At 41.8% G+C, this 17144-nt stretch overlaps 1 protein-coding gene across 9 annotated transcripts in view; it reads right to left on the bottom strand.

Moving 5' to 3' along the window:
- Positions 1 to 17144, bottom strand: part of LOC148404124 (teneurin-2-like) — a 193875-nt gene that overhangs the window by 22852 nt on the left and 153879 nt on the right. For 7 of the 9 annotated variants that reach the window (XM_088369969.1, XM_088370019.1, XM_088369993.1 and 4 more), the window contains 8 exons: positions 10458 to 10580; positions 8426 to 8631; positions 7675 to 7870; positions 6147 to 6248; positions 5552 to 5746; positions 3417 to 3617; positions 1378 to 1563; positions 543 to 569 (listed from right to left, as the gene is read on the bottom strand). In XM_088369969.1, the coding sequence (XP_088226095.1) occupies positions 543 to 569; positions 1378 to 1563; positions 3417 to 3617; positions 5552 to 5746; positions 6147 to 6248; positions 7675 to 7870; positions 8426 to 8631; positions 10458 to 10580 (1236 nt within the window). The remainder of the gene's footprint in view (positions 1 to 542; positions 570 to 1377; positions 1564 to 3416; positions 3618 to 5551; positions 5747 to 6146; positions 6249 to 7674; positions 7871 to 8425; positions 8632 to 10457; positions 10581 to 17144) is intronic. The other 2 variants (XM_088369975.1, XM_088370010.1) reach the window with 1 other exon arrangement.

The following is a 17144-nucleotide window of genomic DNA, read 5'->3' as shown; positions in this document are numbered from 1 at the left end:
GAACTGCTCTGACCATGCAAGGTGCCTCAAATATCCAAATACAAAGGCACACAAACAATCAAAAGCTCTGCAATTTTTGCATCAGCTGCCTATGAATTTTTCCAATTACTTCAAATGTTCTTTCCGCCTTTCATCGTTTTCTCCTTTTGTGAAGCAGCACAGCTTCACGTAATACATGACTCGAATACCAAAGCTATTTATTAGTAGAGTCTTGTGTATTTGTGTTACACGGGAACACTCTCACATGCATGCACATCCACACTTTGACAGCACAGCGCCTCAACACTGCTGAGACCACACTCGGCTCTACGGCAGCCCACATCAGGGCTCAATGACACCAGACTCCTGCAGTAGTGCACTGCGACAACAGGGAGTGCACTACGTGTAGGCAGTTATCATTGAGGCTGGCACCCTAATCTACATACGTACAGATAGCACCACAGAGTCTAAGGAGCCAAGCCAGGCCAAGAACCCACAAATGGAGCAGCTAGCTTCTACCACCACAGGCTAATGAGCAAAACACCAGAGTCAAGATACGGTACCTGCTTTGTCAACCATGCTCCCATGGTCTGCAGTGGGAGAAAACGTGCAAAAGGTAAGAGATGGGGAGAATTGAAAAGGAAATGAATAAATTGATGCAAGAAACACCATGCAGAGCTGAAATGAACAACGGGCAAGCTGACATAAGCTTTGAGTGTCTGCTGCTGGTGAAGTTTGCACTGCGCCAAGCTGAGGCCTGACAATTCTTTCATCTCAGGCTGATGCCGCAGTCAAAGCTGCCCTACTTTCTGATGGGGAAAATGAGGAGATCATAAACTGCTATTCCCCTGTGCTTTCCAATGTGTCGGAGTGAGATGTGTGTGAGCGCATGTAAGTGTTGGGCTTATGTGTGTGTATTAGGTAGCAATCACAGCGCTGGCGGTGACAGCAAAATGAGACATTGCCACTAAAAGCACTGTGGGTGAATCCAAAGAATCTGGCACTCATCCATCTGGAGTGACAGTGATGTCAATATGTGACATTAATTGATTGACATTGGGTGAAACACAAATACGCCAACCAGTCACATTTTTTGACATCACTGGGGTGAAAAGTTTCACCTTTTACCAAATAAACCTGCTGTTTGGTAGGCCTCCTTAGGCTTAGAAAAATGCTAAATCTTGCTTAGGATCTTGTGAACCACTCTCTTTTAGTTCTGGTTGATTCTCGATCTCCCTCAAACGCTTATAGTCTCATTCGTTGACAAAGTTGGAAGGGGTTGACAGTTTAATTTGACTGGGTGCTGCTGCATACGCACGCACGCACACACACACGCACGCACGCACGCACCCACACCCACACACACGCACACACGCACACACAGTAAATTGCTCTCACCGATAGTGCAGTGCTCTCCATTCCAGCCCTGGTGACACTGACATTTGCCATCCTTGCAGGTTCCGTGTTTGATGCAAAGCGGGTTGCACACACGCTGGTCACAGCCTGCTCCTGTCCAGCCATCCTCGCAGCGACAAGCTCCACCCATACACACGCCATGTGTTCCGCAGTCTACGGAACACACCTCTGCAGGACCAAAGTGAGATCAAATACATATGCACACAGAAAATTGAAAACTACTTAACAGTGATGACTGCAACATGAAGTGGACATCTCCACTCATCCAGTACAGGAGCTGTATAAAAGATTCTGCTTTAATTATAATATTCATGTTCAGTTTTGAAGACACTGAGAGCTGTATTCATCAAGCTCTGTCGCTACTTGTACTTAGCAATGGTGAAAGACTACACTTCTAAGCAGCTTTGTCATGAAGATGAGACTAAAGATTATTATGATTTTAAAAAGAATGGGTTCAAAACGTGCTGACAAGCGGCGTCCTAATGTGAAGCATCGGTGCATTCGAAATTTCGGATCATGCCACATTCTCCCATTAACATGAATTGCAATCTCAAGCTTTCTATGGTGGAGATTTTAATTCTAATATTGCTACATAATTAATGTACCTTTGATGGTGCCTGATTTTATCTGAAGGCTAATAACAGATGTAATATGGTTGGAGGTGGTGGACATCTTGATTTAAACCATGAATATAGGACATTACTTGATTATTTTTTATTTAATATTAATTGCAGTGTTGTTGCACTACATGTGACAACTTCAATGATGCAGACAAATTGAAACGTGCATATTCCCTGCACCTCTATTATAGTGGATATTTGTAGACAAATGTATGTGACAATTATTATTATTATGTCTGAAACCCCTGTATGCTAGGGATGTAATCTGCACAGTTGTTTTGAATACTGTACTTGCTGAGGGATACGGCTGAGTGGAACATTGTTGTTTATATTAAAGTCAAGCATTGCTGCACATTTAATGAATGCTGAGGTCTTGTCGCTGAGAATCGCTGCTGGCTTTATTTTATTAAGCCACGGAATGTAAAAACGCTCCTGATATGTATGCAAGCATGGTTTGTTTTCCACTTCACAATGTGAATTTATGATAAGGTAGGTGTCACTACATAGTACTGTAATTTTCATCATAGTAATTATGGTAGAAAACTTGTCTTTCCTCGTGTATTATACCCTGTAATGACTACATTGGTAATCTTAAAAGGGTGCTAAATTTTCACCAAGTCCTTTGAGAGCTGAACAGTAAAAATAGAGGCAGATTTATTTTGACTTTTGAAAATGTTGTTTTATTAAACACAGCTTTGCTCTCACAGAAGCAAAGGGAAGGGTGATTTGTTTTTTAGGGAAGGGTAATTTTTTTTTTTTTTTTTACACATCACTTTCTTAGGTGGGTGTACTCTACCTTTAATATCTGTAGCATTTGCAATATTATTTTGGTTGTCATCACCGAACATTTTAGAGCTATCATGAAATAATTATACATATTAAAATACAGAAATAAGTGTTATTTAAAAGGTCATGTTTATGGATTCATCACAAGAAACGTTACTAAGAAAAGATCTACGGCAGACATTCTTTTTTTTCCCCATTGCAATCATTTGATTGATTGCGTACCAGTTTCCCCCTCAATTGTACAAATTTTATTTATGGTAGCAGATAGTTCATACTGTAAATTGTGATGAATTAAAGAGTAGTCACATGCAATAAATCTTATTTTATCCCTTTCTAAATTTTGTCTTTCATTTTGTACTATTACATATAATGCTTTCTCCTTGAGTTATTATAACATTAAAAATGCAAATCAAAGACTTTGCCACATACCGTACTGCAGACTGTCACACTCAGGTGTTCAGATTTGTTATTTTGATTTTAACTGGTGAAATACCATCAAAGGGGAAGCCAACCCAAACATTTTATTTAGAAGAATATGTTGTATGTGCCCCAACAAATTTCCCCTTTAAAGCCACCCAAAAAAAAAAATTACAAAATTGCCATATTTGTACTTACCCATGGAACAGTCAGGTCCCATCCAGTTAGGGTCACAGCTGCACAGCCCAGTGTCGGGAATGAAGGCACCATGACCGTGGCACTGGTCCGGACACTGAGCCCGAGGCAGCTCACAGTGGAGACCTCCCCAGCCTGGCTTACAGTGGCATTCACCATTCACACAGATGCCATTGTTGGAACATGTCGGGTCTAGGCAATCCACTGCATAAAGGATGAGAAATCCAATCAAAAAAAGACCAACACTAATGAGAAAATCACAATTTGCGCTTGAAGACAAACAAATGTTATGAGTAGGTGTTTAAAAACAGAAATGACAGGAGGCATATTTTCATCCTTTGTGTACACCAAAAGATAACGGAATAAAAGACAACATTAGCAGACATTACTGAGGCAAGTAAAGCACGCAATAATGAATAGCAGCATCTTTTAATTGTCTGCCGCTATAAAAGAGCAACAAGCCAAACTAACATCATTCTGTGTGTATGTGTGTCATATGTGCATGTGATGTATACTCATGAGAATCTGACAAACAGCCTGCTTTGGAAAAAAAAAAGATGCGCAGCAAATGAAACAGCAATTTGACAAATTACCTCTCAAGCAAAAGACCCACCCCCATCCTAGCTCACCCTACCTCTGGTTTGTCTTCTTTGCTATTTCTCTGCTCACTCAGGCTCACCTTGTCCTCTTTGCACTCCTGAGCCTCTATTGACCACCCCCAACCTTTTGCACACATGCTCACACATCGCAACCTCCATTTGTGTTTGCCTGGCAGAAAAGGCGGCTCACAGCTATTGATTTTCATGTCAGCGGCACTCCAGGTAAATTGTCTGAGGGACTCTGCTGGGATGAATATCAGATATGAAACCAGAGGAGAAGAAATTGATTTGAGGTGGGGACCAGGAGCCAATGCTGACCTCGTTCTGCGGCCTATTGTCTTGACCTCTTTGGCCAGACAATCTCCTGAACACTCATCCTACTGCACTCCTAATCCTCCTCCTCCTCATCTTTCCCACTGGGACACACACTGTTTCTCATTTCTCCCATTCTCACCGGTATGTATATAACCTCATATTGCTTCTTTGACTACACCCTCTTAAACTTGTATGCCCAAGTGTTGCTCATCCATCATTTTGACGACCGAGAGAGTGGCAGGCAGGTACTTCTTAACAGAGATCAATAGATGCGATTTAATCCCTTAATAAAAATCTGTGATGTTTTTGGCTGCAGTATCATCAGTCAATTTTGTGTATATATGGAGGGAAGGGACACTCGCTCAGCGGGAGATTGAGCAATGACGAGCTGTCACACTGGAGTTAGTCTGAGTGTAGGAATGGATGTACGATGTGCTTGTATGGCTGCAAACAACCATGTTTCTTAAAAAATAATCACCATATGTGGAGACATTATGTCTGGGAAAAGAAATGACATTCAGCAATGTATCTTCATCAAGCCTATGCTCACAAGACTTAAGTAGGGTATTACATGGACAGCATTGGTACGCTATATCCGTTCAATTCAATTTTCAATCAAGTTAAAGATTTGATCCTAGTATGTAAAGTGCTGTCATGAAAACAACACCATCCAGTAGTAGCCGGTGCTTTGCGTAATGCAGACTGCTCTCAATGTCTCACCTTTTTGGGCAGCAATGATGAATTAAAAACTGAATGCACCTTTTGATTTTAAAGTTTGAGCCAGCTCACTGGGCCTCTCTGAGAAGTCCGAGATTGAATATTAAGGTAAATTACCGCACTAACCACTCTGATGACGTCATAACTAAACAGTGAAACCGTGTTGTCGCTTTTGATCATTTGCGATTTTCCTTTTTGCTGCCTTTTTTTGTCAACCATTTGCTGTTATTCATCAAAAGGCTTGTTCGCTGCACAAAGCCGGATCTAATATAAAAATATTGCTTTGGCGCAACCTTGAAGCATTTTGGGATTAAGGAACAACGTAAAAGTGAAAGGAGCTTGATTTAGTGCGGCCAAGGCAATATATCAGACAAAAAATGTTTATCATCATGTTGGGCAATTACAGATCGTTTAAAATGGCTTACTTTAACCATATCACTTATGTGTCACGTGTCATTACTTCAACCTTCCTGAGTATCCCACTCATTTAAATGGACCACCTCTCACCTTCAGCACAGCTTTGTCCTTTGTAGCCGATGGAGCACACACAGTTGCCATTGGTGCAACTGCCGTGGCCACTGCAAAGAGGGTCAAGGCATTGTGTGACAGGGACATCACATTCAGGTCCTTTCCAGCCACTGTAACACGCACAGGAGCCCTTGTCGTACTGCCCATTTCCACTACAAAGCACCGGACATGCCGCTGGCAGAACACAAGAAAGGAGGAGAGAGGGGGACAATTAAGTTAATTTTAATGAGATTTGTATAAAAGTCACTCTGCTCACGTCCACACACACCATTCTTACCACACCTTCCCTTTACTGGCTAAATAGAGTGGTTAGGGGGCTAGAGAGTGGCACTGACACAAAGAGTAATTACAGGCAAGAGGTAACTAAACTATTCATCAAAGCTGTCGATCTCAGGTGAGAACAGAGCAAGGGAGACATTAGCTTGAGGAGCTGCCATTCATCATCAGTCATCTTGTCACCGCCCAACACGCCATCTTTAGGGCACTTAATCGTCCCAATCCTACTCTCTTCATGATGTTTCTCTAATTAGACAAGTTGTGTGATGGAAGGAACACCATTGCAAGCAGCCAATACCTTTGGAGCAGTCCATGCCGTGGAATCCTGGGAAGCAATGGCATACACCAGAATTGCACTCTCCGTTACCATGGCAATTGCGCGGGCACTCTTGCACAGAATCTGTGAGGAAGACAAAGTGTGACAGACAGGGAGAGAAAAAAGACCGTAAGAAAGCATCAAGGCGTTCAATAAACCATACACCTATAAACATACAGCATCAAAAGGAAATGTATTTATTCCTTTCCAGTGCCTTTTTGTAGTCGTGTTGCACTTTTGATGTCCCGAAATCCACAAAGAAAAGAATTTAGTGGAGTTTGCTAATAAAGTCCAATTATGTTTTTCTCAGATCTCATTCTTTCTCCACCAGTGCCTTCCCTTCTCTTCTCTCAGTGACCTCATCTACTTCCTCTGAATCTGCAGCCCTTGTCTGCCTCTTATCCTAATGCAACCTCTCTTCCACTCCTCACATCCTTCCCATCACTTCACCCCATTGAAGCTTCGCTCCCACCATTTAGGCTTTCCACCAGCTCCCCCCCTCTTTACTCACTCCGCCATGCCCTTGCCACCTCGGCCTCTGTTCCCCGACAGTTCTACTCGTGTAAAAGGGCTGACATGAGACAGCAGCAGCGAAGGATTCTTTCTCACTCTGCTCGACTGGTTCTGTCATTTTCTCGTGCCCCAAACACAGTACAAATTAATTGCAGCTCTTCAACTTTACAGTCTATGATTAAAACAGTATTCCATTTTTGACAAACAGGGTTGGAGCTATATTAATCTCGGCTTTTTATTGGTGACTATTTGAAGTAACCGAGTAGTCATTCTTTGCCGATTACTAAGAGGACAACGAAAATGCATACCAATTGCACTGGTCAGGAATATTATCAAAATGTGCCTTTACAAACGTACTAATGTATGTTTTCGAGTGACACTATAAGAGAGAGGGCGGCGGTGGTGCACTGGTTGGCACGTCCGCCTCACAGTTAGGAGGGTGTGGTTGCCATTCCACCTCCGACCCTCCCTGTGTGGAGTTTGCATGTTCTCCCCGTGCCTGCGTGGGTTTTCTCCGGGCACTCCGTTTTCCTCCCACATCCCAAAAACATGCTTGGTCGGCCGAGTGAGCACTCCAAATTGCCCCTCCAAATTGTGAGTGCGAGTGGTTGTTCGTCTCTGTGTGCCCTGCGATTGGCTGGCAACCGGTTCTGGGTGTCCCCTGCCTACTGCCCGATGACCGCTGGGATAGGCTCCAGCACGCCCGTGGGGATAAAGCGGCACAGAAAATAGATGTATGGATGGATTATAAGAGAGTGATTAATTTAACCACTGTAGTTCTGGTTATTGCACAACATTGCAGAGAGAGTGGGGCAACTAAAACCCCCTAATTACCAGAAAAGACCAGAAAGACGAAATCATTAAAGTAGCTGCGTTGCTCTGAATTACTCTCATCTGTGAGAGAACTATTATATATGTACATACTATCATATACATCTTATTTGAGTGGCCAGACTGGTACATCTTACTTCTTTTTTTCATTATTGTACTGACTCACCCATTATGTTTGTGCTGAAGGAAACTGTCTCTCTCTCCCGACCGTCATTGTAAAAGGCCAGATGCCAGGCTCCCGCATCCAGGTACTGGACAAACACCGCCTCATTAAGGACCACAGTCTGAATGCTCCTCCTTTCTCGTGGAGACTCGACCACACTCCACTTCTCCTTCCCATCCAAGCGCTCCATGTAATCATACTGCAGCAGAATGCAGGTGAGAAATTTCAGTGAAAAGGGAGGAATTCGAATAGCGTCAAATCTGTAATCCGGCAATGACGTACAAATGTTGTTCTTTTAAGAGTATGCCTTTTAGAGGTATAGGTGGAAAAATATAGACATGTCAGTAAAAGTGAGTGGCTGTAAACCGTCAGCCAAAGCTACAGGACGCACGAAAGAGAGAACCAGAAGGACCAAAGAGCCCTTTGGCCACAGATTTAGTAAGTCTTACTTTGTCAAGTGAAACTGTTATCTGCAAATCAGCATGGCTCTTAATAGAAGGCTTTGCAACTAATAGGGGGTATAAAAGTCACATTACTGTAAGATTTAATTAAATGTAAATCATGGATTTAATTTGCTTATTGAAGCAATGAATCACAAAATATAACATGATAAATAATTTGAATGGATTCTTCATGCATGGGACTAATTAAGCAGATCAAAACAGATATAGTGATTGATAAAATGCTCCTTGTGTGATTAGAACATAAAGGTCAAGGAAGTATTTGCTCGATCATTGTTATTGCCGCTATTTACCTGTGCGTGTGAGGGGGGCAGGCCCTTGCGAATGTAGACTCCGAACAGGGCATCCTTGCCCAAGGAAATGTTGAACTTGAGGAATTGCGCTTGACTGAGGTACATCAGGGATCTCCAAAAGACACCAGGCGGTACTTCTTGGGTCACTCTTCTCCCAACATCAATGTTGCCCGTGTCTATACTGCTGTTCCGCCCTGTCCAAGGACCTGAAGCAAAGGGGAAAGAAACTGCATAATTTGTGATTACTGTCTGTAGTGATGGGCAAATGAAGCATCATGAACCAGTTGTATTTTCTTGACTCCTCTAGATAGCACTAGAAAGCACTCTGACCGTTTTTTTAAACTCCTTTCTTCAAACCAACAACCAGCCAGTGGCATCTAGAGGAGTCAAAAAATACAACTACTGGTTCATGAAGCAAATTTGACACTTCATTTACCCATTCAAAGTTATCTGATTCAAAAGTTGTCGATTTACTTCAAAATAAACTTATTATAAACTTCAGGGCATTACTAAAGCAGAGGATGAGAACTGTTAAATTTTGGCGCCTTTGGCACACAAAATTAGATTACGACTCCGGTCAGACTGTTGTATCGCTGTGACTGCCTCTTCCTAATCTTCTACACGGTTAGTTTCGGCCATTTTAAACCAGTTAGGACTGTGATCACACATCGGAAAACTCCAAAATATATTTAGGTTATGCCTTTCTCCTCCATCGGCGTGATTAAAACACTTGTCCGTGCACTCAATTTTCTTGGCATCATTAAATAGTCTAAACTGGGAAAATACAGTCTTATGCTAGTTATTTTTGGTAGAACAGAAACTCAAGAAAAAGATCTGGAAGACTTCAGAGTCTAATGGAACCTTTTGCTAGATTTGTTCATGTGAAAATAAATGTAGTTCACTGCAACATTCAGATGCAGTATGATATGGTTGAGTAATCTAAAGCCTTTATTATCATTTTGAAAGATTAGTGATACTAAACAGACACAGTTGCAGGATGACACTCACAGCAACCTGCAATCAGGCCATCTAACAATGGCAGCTTTGGAGCTCAGGCAGGGAAGAAGTGTGCTAAGAAGAATAGCTAATAAATAAAGGTAAAACAGCAAAGAAGAACATCTGCATCAAGTCGAGACATATAAGGAACACAGTCTTCTCAGTAATACTGATCTTAGGCACCAAGTAGCTTCCCAAATGTAGTCCATGCTATGTAAGCAGAGTAAGTGAAACAAGAAAAATACAGGGGTCCTTAAAAGGGTGAGAGACACTGTAATGGGGGTGTTGGTGAATCTGCTTATATTTTATTTGGCTGATAAACTGACGATTGCCCTCTATACCTCAGCAGAGTGGCTAAAAAGCTCTTTGTGAGAGCACAGCTCATACGCTGCCCTAATTTATGGACATCTTTGAGTTGGTGTGTGCCCATTTGCGGGCAAAACTCTATTAGCGGCATGCAATGTTATTTGAAATCTGTGAAAGCAGGGGCAGTGAACTGTAAATTGCTATATATATATATTTTTTTTTGTAAACTCAAAAGACAACAACAACACTGTTAGTTGTAGGTCCATCATTATTTACGGCAAATGGAACTGCACAAGGACTGGGTTAAGTGAAAATCTACTTAACTAAAAACACTTTGCTACTGATTTATCCGTTTTTTTTCTGCTCCTTATTTTTTCAACATGCCCTCATCTCTGACTTGATTATCATCTTAGAATTTAACTTGCAGCAAATATGTATCCAGTTATTATTTATTACTTCGAATACAAGTAATATGCAACATAATAAAAGAAGAAAAACATTTTATGTACGTACACCGTTTTTTTGTTGTTGCTGAAGATTATTACCAGATCACTTAAAGGGGCAGTGTGATAGACTTTCAACTGTTTTGTTTCAAATTGAGACATATAAAGTCTCTATAATTGGAGTCAGTCTTGTTCTGTTGCGTGTTTTTGCTTACAAGTTGCAAACACATCCGTTCTGCAGACAGGGGTGAGGCTGTATCTGAGGGTGTGAGTGTTGTAGTTCATACCTCTGCCTCCAGAAGGCAGCGTGGCCACATCACTGTTCACAGGCACGGCGGCCCCCAGTCCGTTGTTTAAAACTGGGCCGTCCGACGGCTTCAGCTGCCATGTCAAACCAAGTAGGTTGATTGCTGCAAACAAACAAACAGACAACAAGAAGGAGAGTGAGAGACATATGACGTGAACAATACACTCGAAAGTCTGGTATGATAACTGACATGCTTGAAAGCTCATCACGCCATAGGGCCAACCCTCTAAGTATAGTCTGTCATTTACACGACTACTAGGGCAGCTTTTATAGAACTCTGTTTTTATTCTGTGTCACTGCCATCAATTAAAAAAGAAGCCATTAACTCACTGGGGAAAGCTTAAAGTATAAACCTGAGGAAAGTCTGACAAAACTAGCAACAAAACTATAAAAAGTTCCCTCTTTTTTTTTTTAACAATTTCTTCCTCTATAGCTCAACATCTCACAATCGTCTTTCAAGCTGACAGCATCTCCTGCTTTTATTTGGGGGCCTTTACACCGTCTCTCAGAGAGCAGCTGACAGATTGCTCTCTGAAGGGATCACTCCGTGACTCCTTCTCTTGTCCTCCTCTCTTCCTTCCATGTTCTATTATTGTCTGCTGCAGGAAAAGGACTGTGTTTGTGTCTCATGCTCTTAACATTTTTTCTGTGTCCTTATTCAGAACTTTATTCGAGGCATGAACTACGCGGCCCACTCATCCATCTCCTCTCTATCTCAATTTTAAAAGGTTTCTGTCTTGGAATAATCACTCTCTTATTTCCATACCAATAAACATATATCATACAGTCATGAAAAGAGAATTTATGGAAACCTTGAATTCAATAGAATATATGGTGAAATTTAATGTTACAGTTAAGGAAAACGGAGCTACTGAACATCGGCAATAACAGTGAAAAATGTCTTCTAGATACCTAAAATACCTAAAGGAAAAAAAATCACAGAGATAAATTCTATAACCTTACACAAATATAAAAAACAAGGAAGTGTATTTATACGTATTTCATTTGGTGGCAACATTGGCACTTAGAGGTAAAATCCACCCTTTGCCGAAAAGAAATACATTTATAGTTGAAAATTTGGCCAGTGTATGAATAATTCTGGGCTTGGCTTGCTGTTTTTTGTGGCAATTGTTACCTTCAACCTGTTTTGTGCTCTTGAATAATATTTTTGGTGTAAACAAATAGGATGTCTGGTGTCTGTCTGGTGATTGTCCTTGAAAATAAGTTTTACATCTTTTTTGCTGTAGTCAGTTATTCTCTCTCTGCACACACACACACACAGGCACGCACGCACGCACGCATGCACACACGCACGCACGCACGCACGCACGCACGCACACACACACATACACAAGCACACACAAACACACACACACACACACACACACACACACACACACACACACACACACACACACACACACACACACACACACACACACACACACACAAAAGGGAACAACACAATATAACTCCATGTAGATCAAACTTGCATGTAATCAAACTATCCAAAGCAACACTGATTGACAATCAATTTTACATGCTATTGTGCAAATGGAACAGACAAGAGGTGACAAATTTTGTTAATTAGCAAGACACGTTGAATAAAGGAGTGGTTCTGCAGGTGAGGACCACAGATCTCTTCTCAGGACCTATGTTTTCTGGCTGATGTTTTGGTCACTTTTGAATGATGGTGGTGGTTTCACACTTGTGATAGCACGAGACGGACTCTCTAACCCACACAAGTGGCGAGAGAGAGTGAGAGAGATATTGACACACACATGGACACACAGGCGCGTGCGCACACTGCATCTAAAACCGCCAATTTGAGTTAAATTAAACAGGCCTCCTCTTTGTTCTTTGGTGTGCCGTATGATTGAAAATGCGTGCTTTGGCTCAATCAAGGTTGGAAAACACTGGGCTAGGGGAAGCACAGCGCTTGGATACATGACTATACGGTATATTAAGTAGAATATAGGTGTTATGTATGACTGGTAGCCTCGGGTACCTCCAGGCTATGGGAGTCTGCAACACCTGCATCGGAAACACAGGAATCAATTTCGCTCTTGTCAAACTCTTTCTCCACTTGTCAAGGCTTTGCACATACAGGGAGGAGTGTAAACGTTGCTGAAAAAGCGGATGTAGCTTCAGGATTGGCTGCCGGGGCACACTCATTCTCACTCCAGACGTCTCATCGCAACTTGTCTGTTTTTTGTGTCTTCTTTATTATTCATTCTTCCCTCTCTCCCTCGCTCCCAGGCGATGCAAGGTGCTGACACCTGGGCTATACGCCTGGGCTCCACCACCGTCAGCTCTTTTTTTATTCTTTATGGGGGAGGAGGCGTGTGGAAGAAGAAGTGGGACCGGGCAGACGGTGGGGGAAGGACAGTGTCCTTTTCTTGTCTCTCATAGCCACCTCTCGCCCTCTTCGCTCACCGTATTGACCTTCATTTGTGTCCCTCTTTTCCATTTTAAGACTCCCCTTTTCCTTGTTATCGTTTGCCTGTCCTCCCTATTGATAAGACTGTCTTGCATCCTCGCACACATTCAGTGACACACGCAGATGGTATCACAAGAGAGACGTCGATGGAAAGATTGCCGACTAAATCAGATGAGGGCCATGCAACACTGAGTCTATTGTGACGGTGTTCCCAATCTAGGTCATGGCCAAGAATACAACTGACTGCCATGCACTTTGCTGAGCTGTGTGTGTATGTGTATGCGTGTGTTGTTTCCTGACTCACATTTGCTCTCACGAGAAGTAGATAAGTGACCCATAGGTGGCACTCTTTCTTTGGTGATGGGGATACAAAGCAACAGGTTTCATTACAATAAGATAAAGATGGCAAGTACTACAAGTTTTTGTTTTCAAATTGCTCCATAGTCAGGGTGTGATCACATAAAAGTGATTGCCTTAGCTTTGTTGCTATAATTTTAATCAATTTCTTTCCGGAATCAAAATGACTGTAGTTAGTTTTTTCAATGGTTGGTTTGCTCAGACTCCACATGCTAAGAACACTAAATTGAATTAAATTCACGCGACAGAGACAAGGAGAAGTATTGTCTGATTTAGGTTGTGGTCTTTTTTTTTATCTGTAGCTTCCCTTTACTCATGTTAATCTTCTCACACGCGTGCATGCATACACGGATACACACACACGCACGCACGCACGCACGCACGCACGCACGCACGCACGCACGCACGCACGCACGCACGCACGCACGCACGCACGCACGCACGCGATCACATAGAAGCAGGTTTAACAAGCAAACGAGTTGGATTAAAAATAGATCAGATGCTTCATGTGGTTTTTATGTAATCTCAATGCATAATTCAGAGAGGCAAAGTGCTTGCCGGTATCATCTGCAAAAGACAGCATCTGAAGCAGCAGCGCACGTGATATTGTGACGAAAAAGAAAGAGTGAGGGCTCGTCAACAGAAGAAGGAGAAGGACTGGTGAATAGCAGGAGGTGCAGGCCAATGGTCAAAGGCTCAAGGAGGAAATCGTGTCACGCTTTCCAAACGACTGCAGTGAGGAGAGGAGGAACAGAGAGAATATGGAAAGACAGCAAGAACTGAGAGAATATTAATGCGCAAATCCCCCGAGGACGAAAAAGAGCAAGAAAACAGACTGGAGATGATGTTGCGGGAAAAAGAGCAGATGAATGAGGGCCATGCAGAAAAAGAGGAAAAAGGAGAAGCAAAACGGTTTATGCGACAAATGGCTCCATATTAATTGGCTGGTTGGAGAAGAAAATGGTCATGATTCATTGTCAGACAGAGAGTGGTTCACAACATAGACGTTCAGACAGAAATACAATGCTAATACCGTATTTATGCATCCTGTGTAAAAGGATGTAAAATAATTTCTGCAAGATAGGACAACACTGAGTGGAAGAGAAAGTGGAGAATGACTTTTGGGAAAAATCTATGGTGAATGCCCTGATGCTGGGAAATGTCTCATCATCATAACTCTCTTTCTATGTATGTATCTATGTATGTATGTATGTATGTATGTATGTCAGGAATACATATATCAGTTACCTTATTATTTGCAATTCATGTTCTGGAAGATGAAGATGGTTGATAATGTTTAAGTCCAGTGTATTATTGCATTAATTATAGTCATGAGATGGTAATCATAAAGATTTACGAGTACAGGGCGGGAATAAGTAAATTTCAATTGCCATCTATTATTTGTTATGTGTTTCTTTTGCAAGCATTTCCCTTTGTCTATTATTTCACCTTTTTTAAAATTATTCTCAAGCATGCTTGAAATAAAAATCCGTCACGTTAGATACCATCATCATTACTAATGCAAAATGCAGCTATCCTATTAAACAAACCAAAGTAGAACTAAACATATGCAATTGTGTGTCAATGCTGAGAGATGCTGTCACCCATCTGAAATGCCAAAGACATGAATAAATGGAGGACCTCACAGCTGGTTAATACATCACCGCACAAAATAGATTCCCCAATGGCTTGGTGCATTATGGATGATACAGGAGCAATTTGATTGGATGCCTGGGACAGGTTCTGGCTCAATGTTCACATTCTCTGTCTAAGATCTCACCTTTACGCTTAAAGTATTAATGTGAAAACCTACAGTTCACGCGATGTGAATGCAAGCAACCGGTTGCAATGCAAATAAACAAAAAGCCTGGCTGGGTGTGCGAATGCCTGCCTCCTTTGTACACACAAAGGCTGCTCAATTCTCTCTGCCATCTCTCATGGCCATCCCAATAAATGCATATTAACTCTTTTAATTTGCCACAAAATGAACAACTCTGACCTCTATTAGGCTGGTAATTGTAGCTGAGAACAGCCCTCTATCCTGTTAATTAGTTTAGGGAAGCCTTTTGCTTGCTTTACTACCACACGCGCCCATCGCTAAGACCGTCCATCCGTCACTAATACTAATGCTGAATTTTTGAGTGGCACTTTGAGAGATGTATTAATTTAAGAGGATATTATTGTCATTATTGGTTGTGTTTGTCCCATTGTCATATGTAAAGTGCTTTATTACAGCTCCAGCTGTTGTGAAATGCGCTATATAAATAATAAAATTGTATTACGTTGTATTATGGTGGCTGTAGTAGCTGCACTGCGGCATCAGACTTTTTTAAACTTAACTTTTTAAAATATTCAAAATCCATTGAAAATATAGTAAAGCTCAGCACCAGTCAGAAAATAAATATTGTTAAACCAATCGAAACGGAGGTTTATTAGCTTCTCATAAGCAGATATGTTGTGGTCGGTGAACATGTAGTCTGCATTGACAAACAAGTATTAATACGACAATGGCCAAAGACACAGCAAAAACGTGTTTTTTCTTTTCCCCATTTATCCTTGTTTTTTGTGTGGAAAAACAATGTAAATGTGATCAGCATTATTTTGAATATTTTTTCGGTTTAAAGTGTTTAATCATTTTTCTCCAATGCATTAACTATATGCAAATTTTTGCTAATCAGAGGAAGGCCGCAAATAGTGGAAGTTGAACCTATTCTTGCTGCAGTACTTATTTTGCAAACAGTGACAAGTGGAGATTTCACTGCTTCAGGTTGTCAATTTTCGGGCCATTTCGAATATTTACAAAATGTAATGCATTAAATAAATTTCCTTTTTCCTGCTGTTTTCCTGCTTCTTGATATGGGTTGTCTCAGATAGAGGCTGTATGACGTCTGGGCTACAAATATGGCAAGAAAGATAATTTTTCTAACTCTTATGACACATGCATGCTTAATGATGTCATTAACACAACACACGCACGCACACGCACGCACACGCACACACACACAAAGCCACCCGCACACAGAGCATCCCCGACGGGACCTTCTCACCCAGCTGATGCAATCCAAGTGAAATTGCCTGCAACACATACAGGTTACTCATCGCAGCTACTACACCTGCATGACACGTTAGAAACAATAAGTCACTCAATCATGCTGCAGAAGTTGCTCCTTATTGGCACTAAGATATTGAGAAGCTATTGAGACGGCTCGATGCAAATATGGCTATGCATGCACAAGACTCTTTCAGGAGTGGTTCTGTGCACGATGGGCTAAATGAAAAGAGATGTGGATCTGGGCAATGTCCCCCTTTCTGAATCCTCATTTCCTTCTCGGATATCTCTACCTTATCCTTCCCTTCCTCAACCGCCCTGCCCATCCTCCACTTTCTCTGTTCCAAATCAACCTATTCTGCCACATCTCATCCATCCTGCCAGCCTTTCTCCCTCTCATCGATCTGTATTAGAAACAGGATATGAGGAACTATGCTATCTTATCATAGATCAGAGAGGGAGAGAGAATGAGTGAGGGGGAATCAAGGACGAAGGATGGCAGAACATGTTTTGGGGGCCAAGAGATGAAATGGGAGAAAGCAAAAGAAAAGAGGAAAAGGTATTCTCTCATCCCTCTCTTGTTTCCAGCACAGGACTAGTGAAGCACCGTGGACCTAATTGGACTGACAATTGAGCTCCGATAAGACTCACACTAATGAATAAATGAATGAGAAAATAAATGAAACAAACGAGCCCTTGCACGCTAATGCAAGCAATACGAACGCTGCTCGGCCATGACGTCAGTGAGCCCACTAATCAAACGTGTTACGGGTTAAAGGCACTAATCAGAGCATACGATCTTATCTAACCTAAATGCATTT

The sequence above is a fragment of the Syngnathus floridae genome, chromosome 1, assembly GCF_059516105.1.
Source record: "Syngnathus floridae isolate MCC-2025c chromosome 1, RoL_Sflo_1.0, whole genome shotgun sequence".
Classification (NCBI taxonomy): domain Eukaryota; kingdom Metazoa; phylum Chordata; class Actinopteri; order Syngnathiformes; family Syngnathidae; genus Syngnathus; species Syngnathus floridae.
The sequence above is the reverse complement of the archived record's forward strand: the minus strand, read 5'-3'. Positions and strand labels throughout refer to the sequence as shown.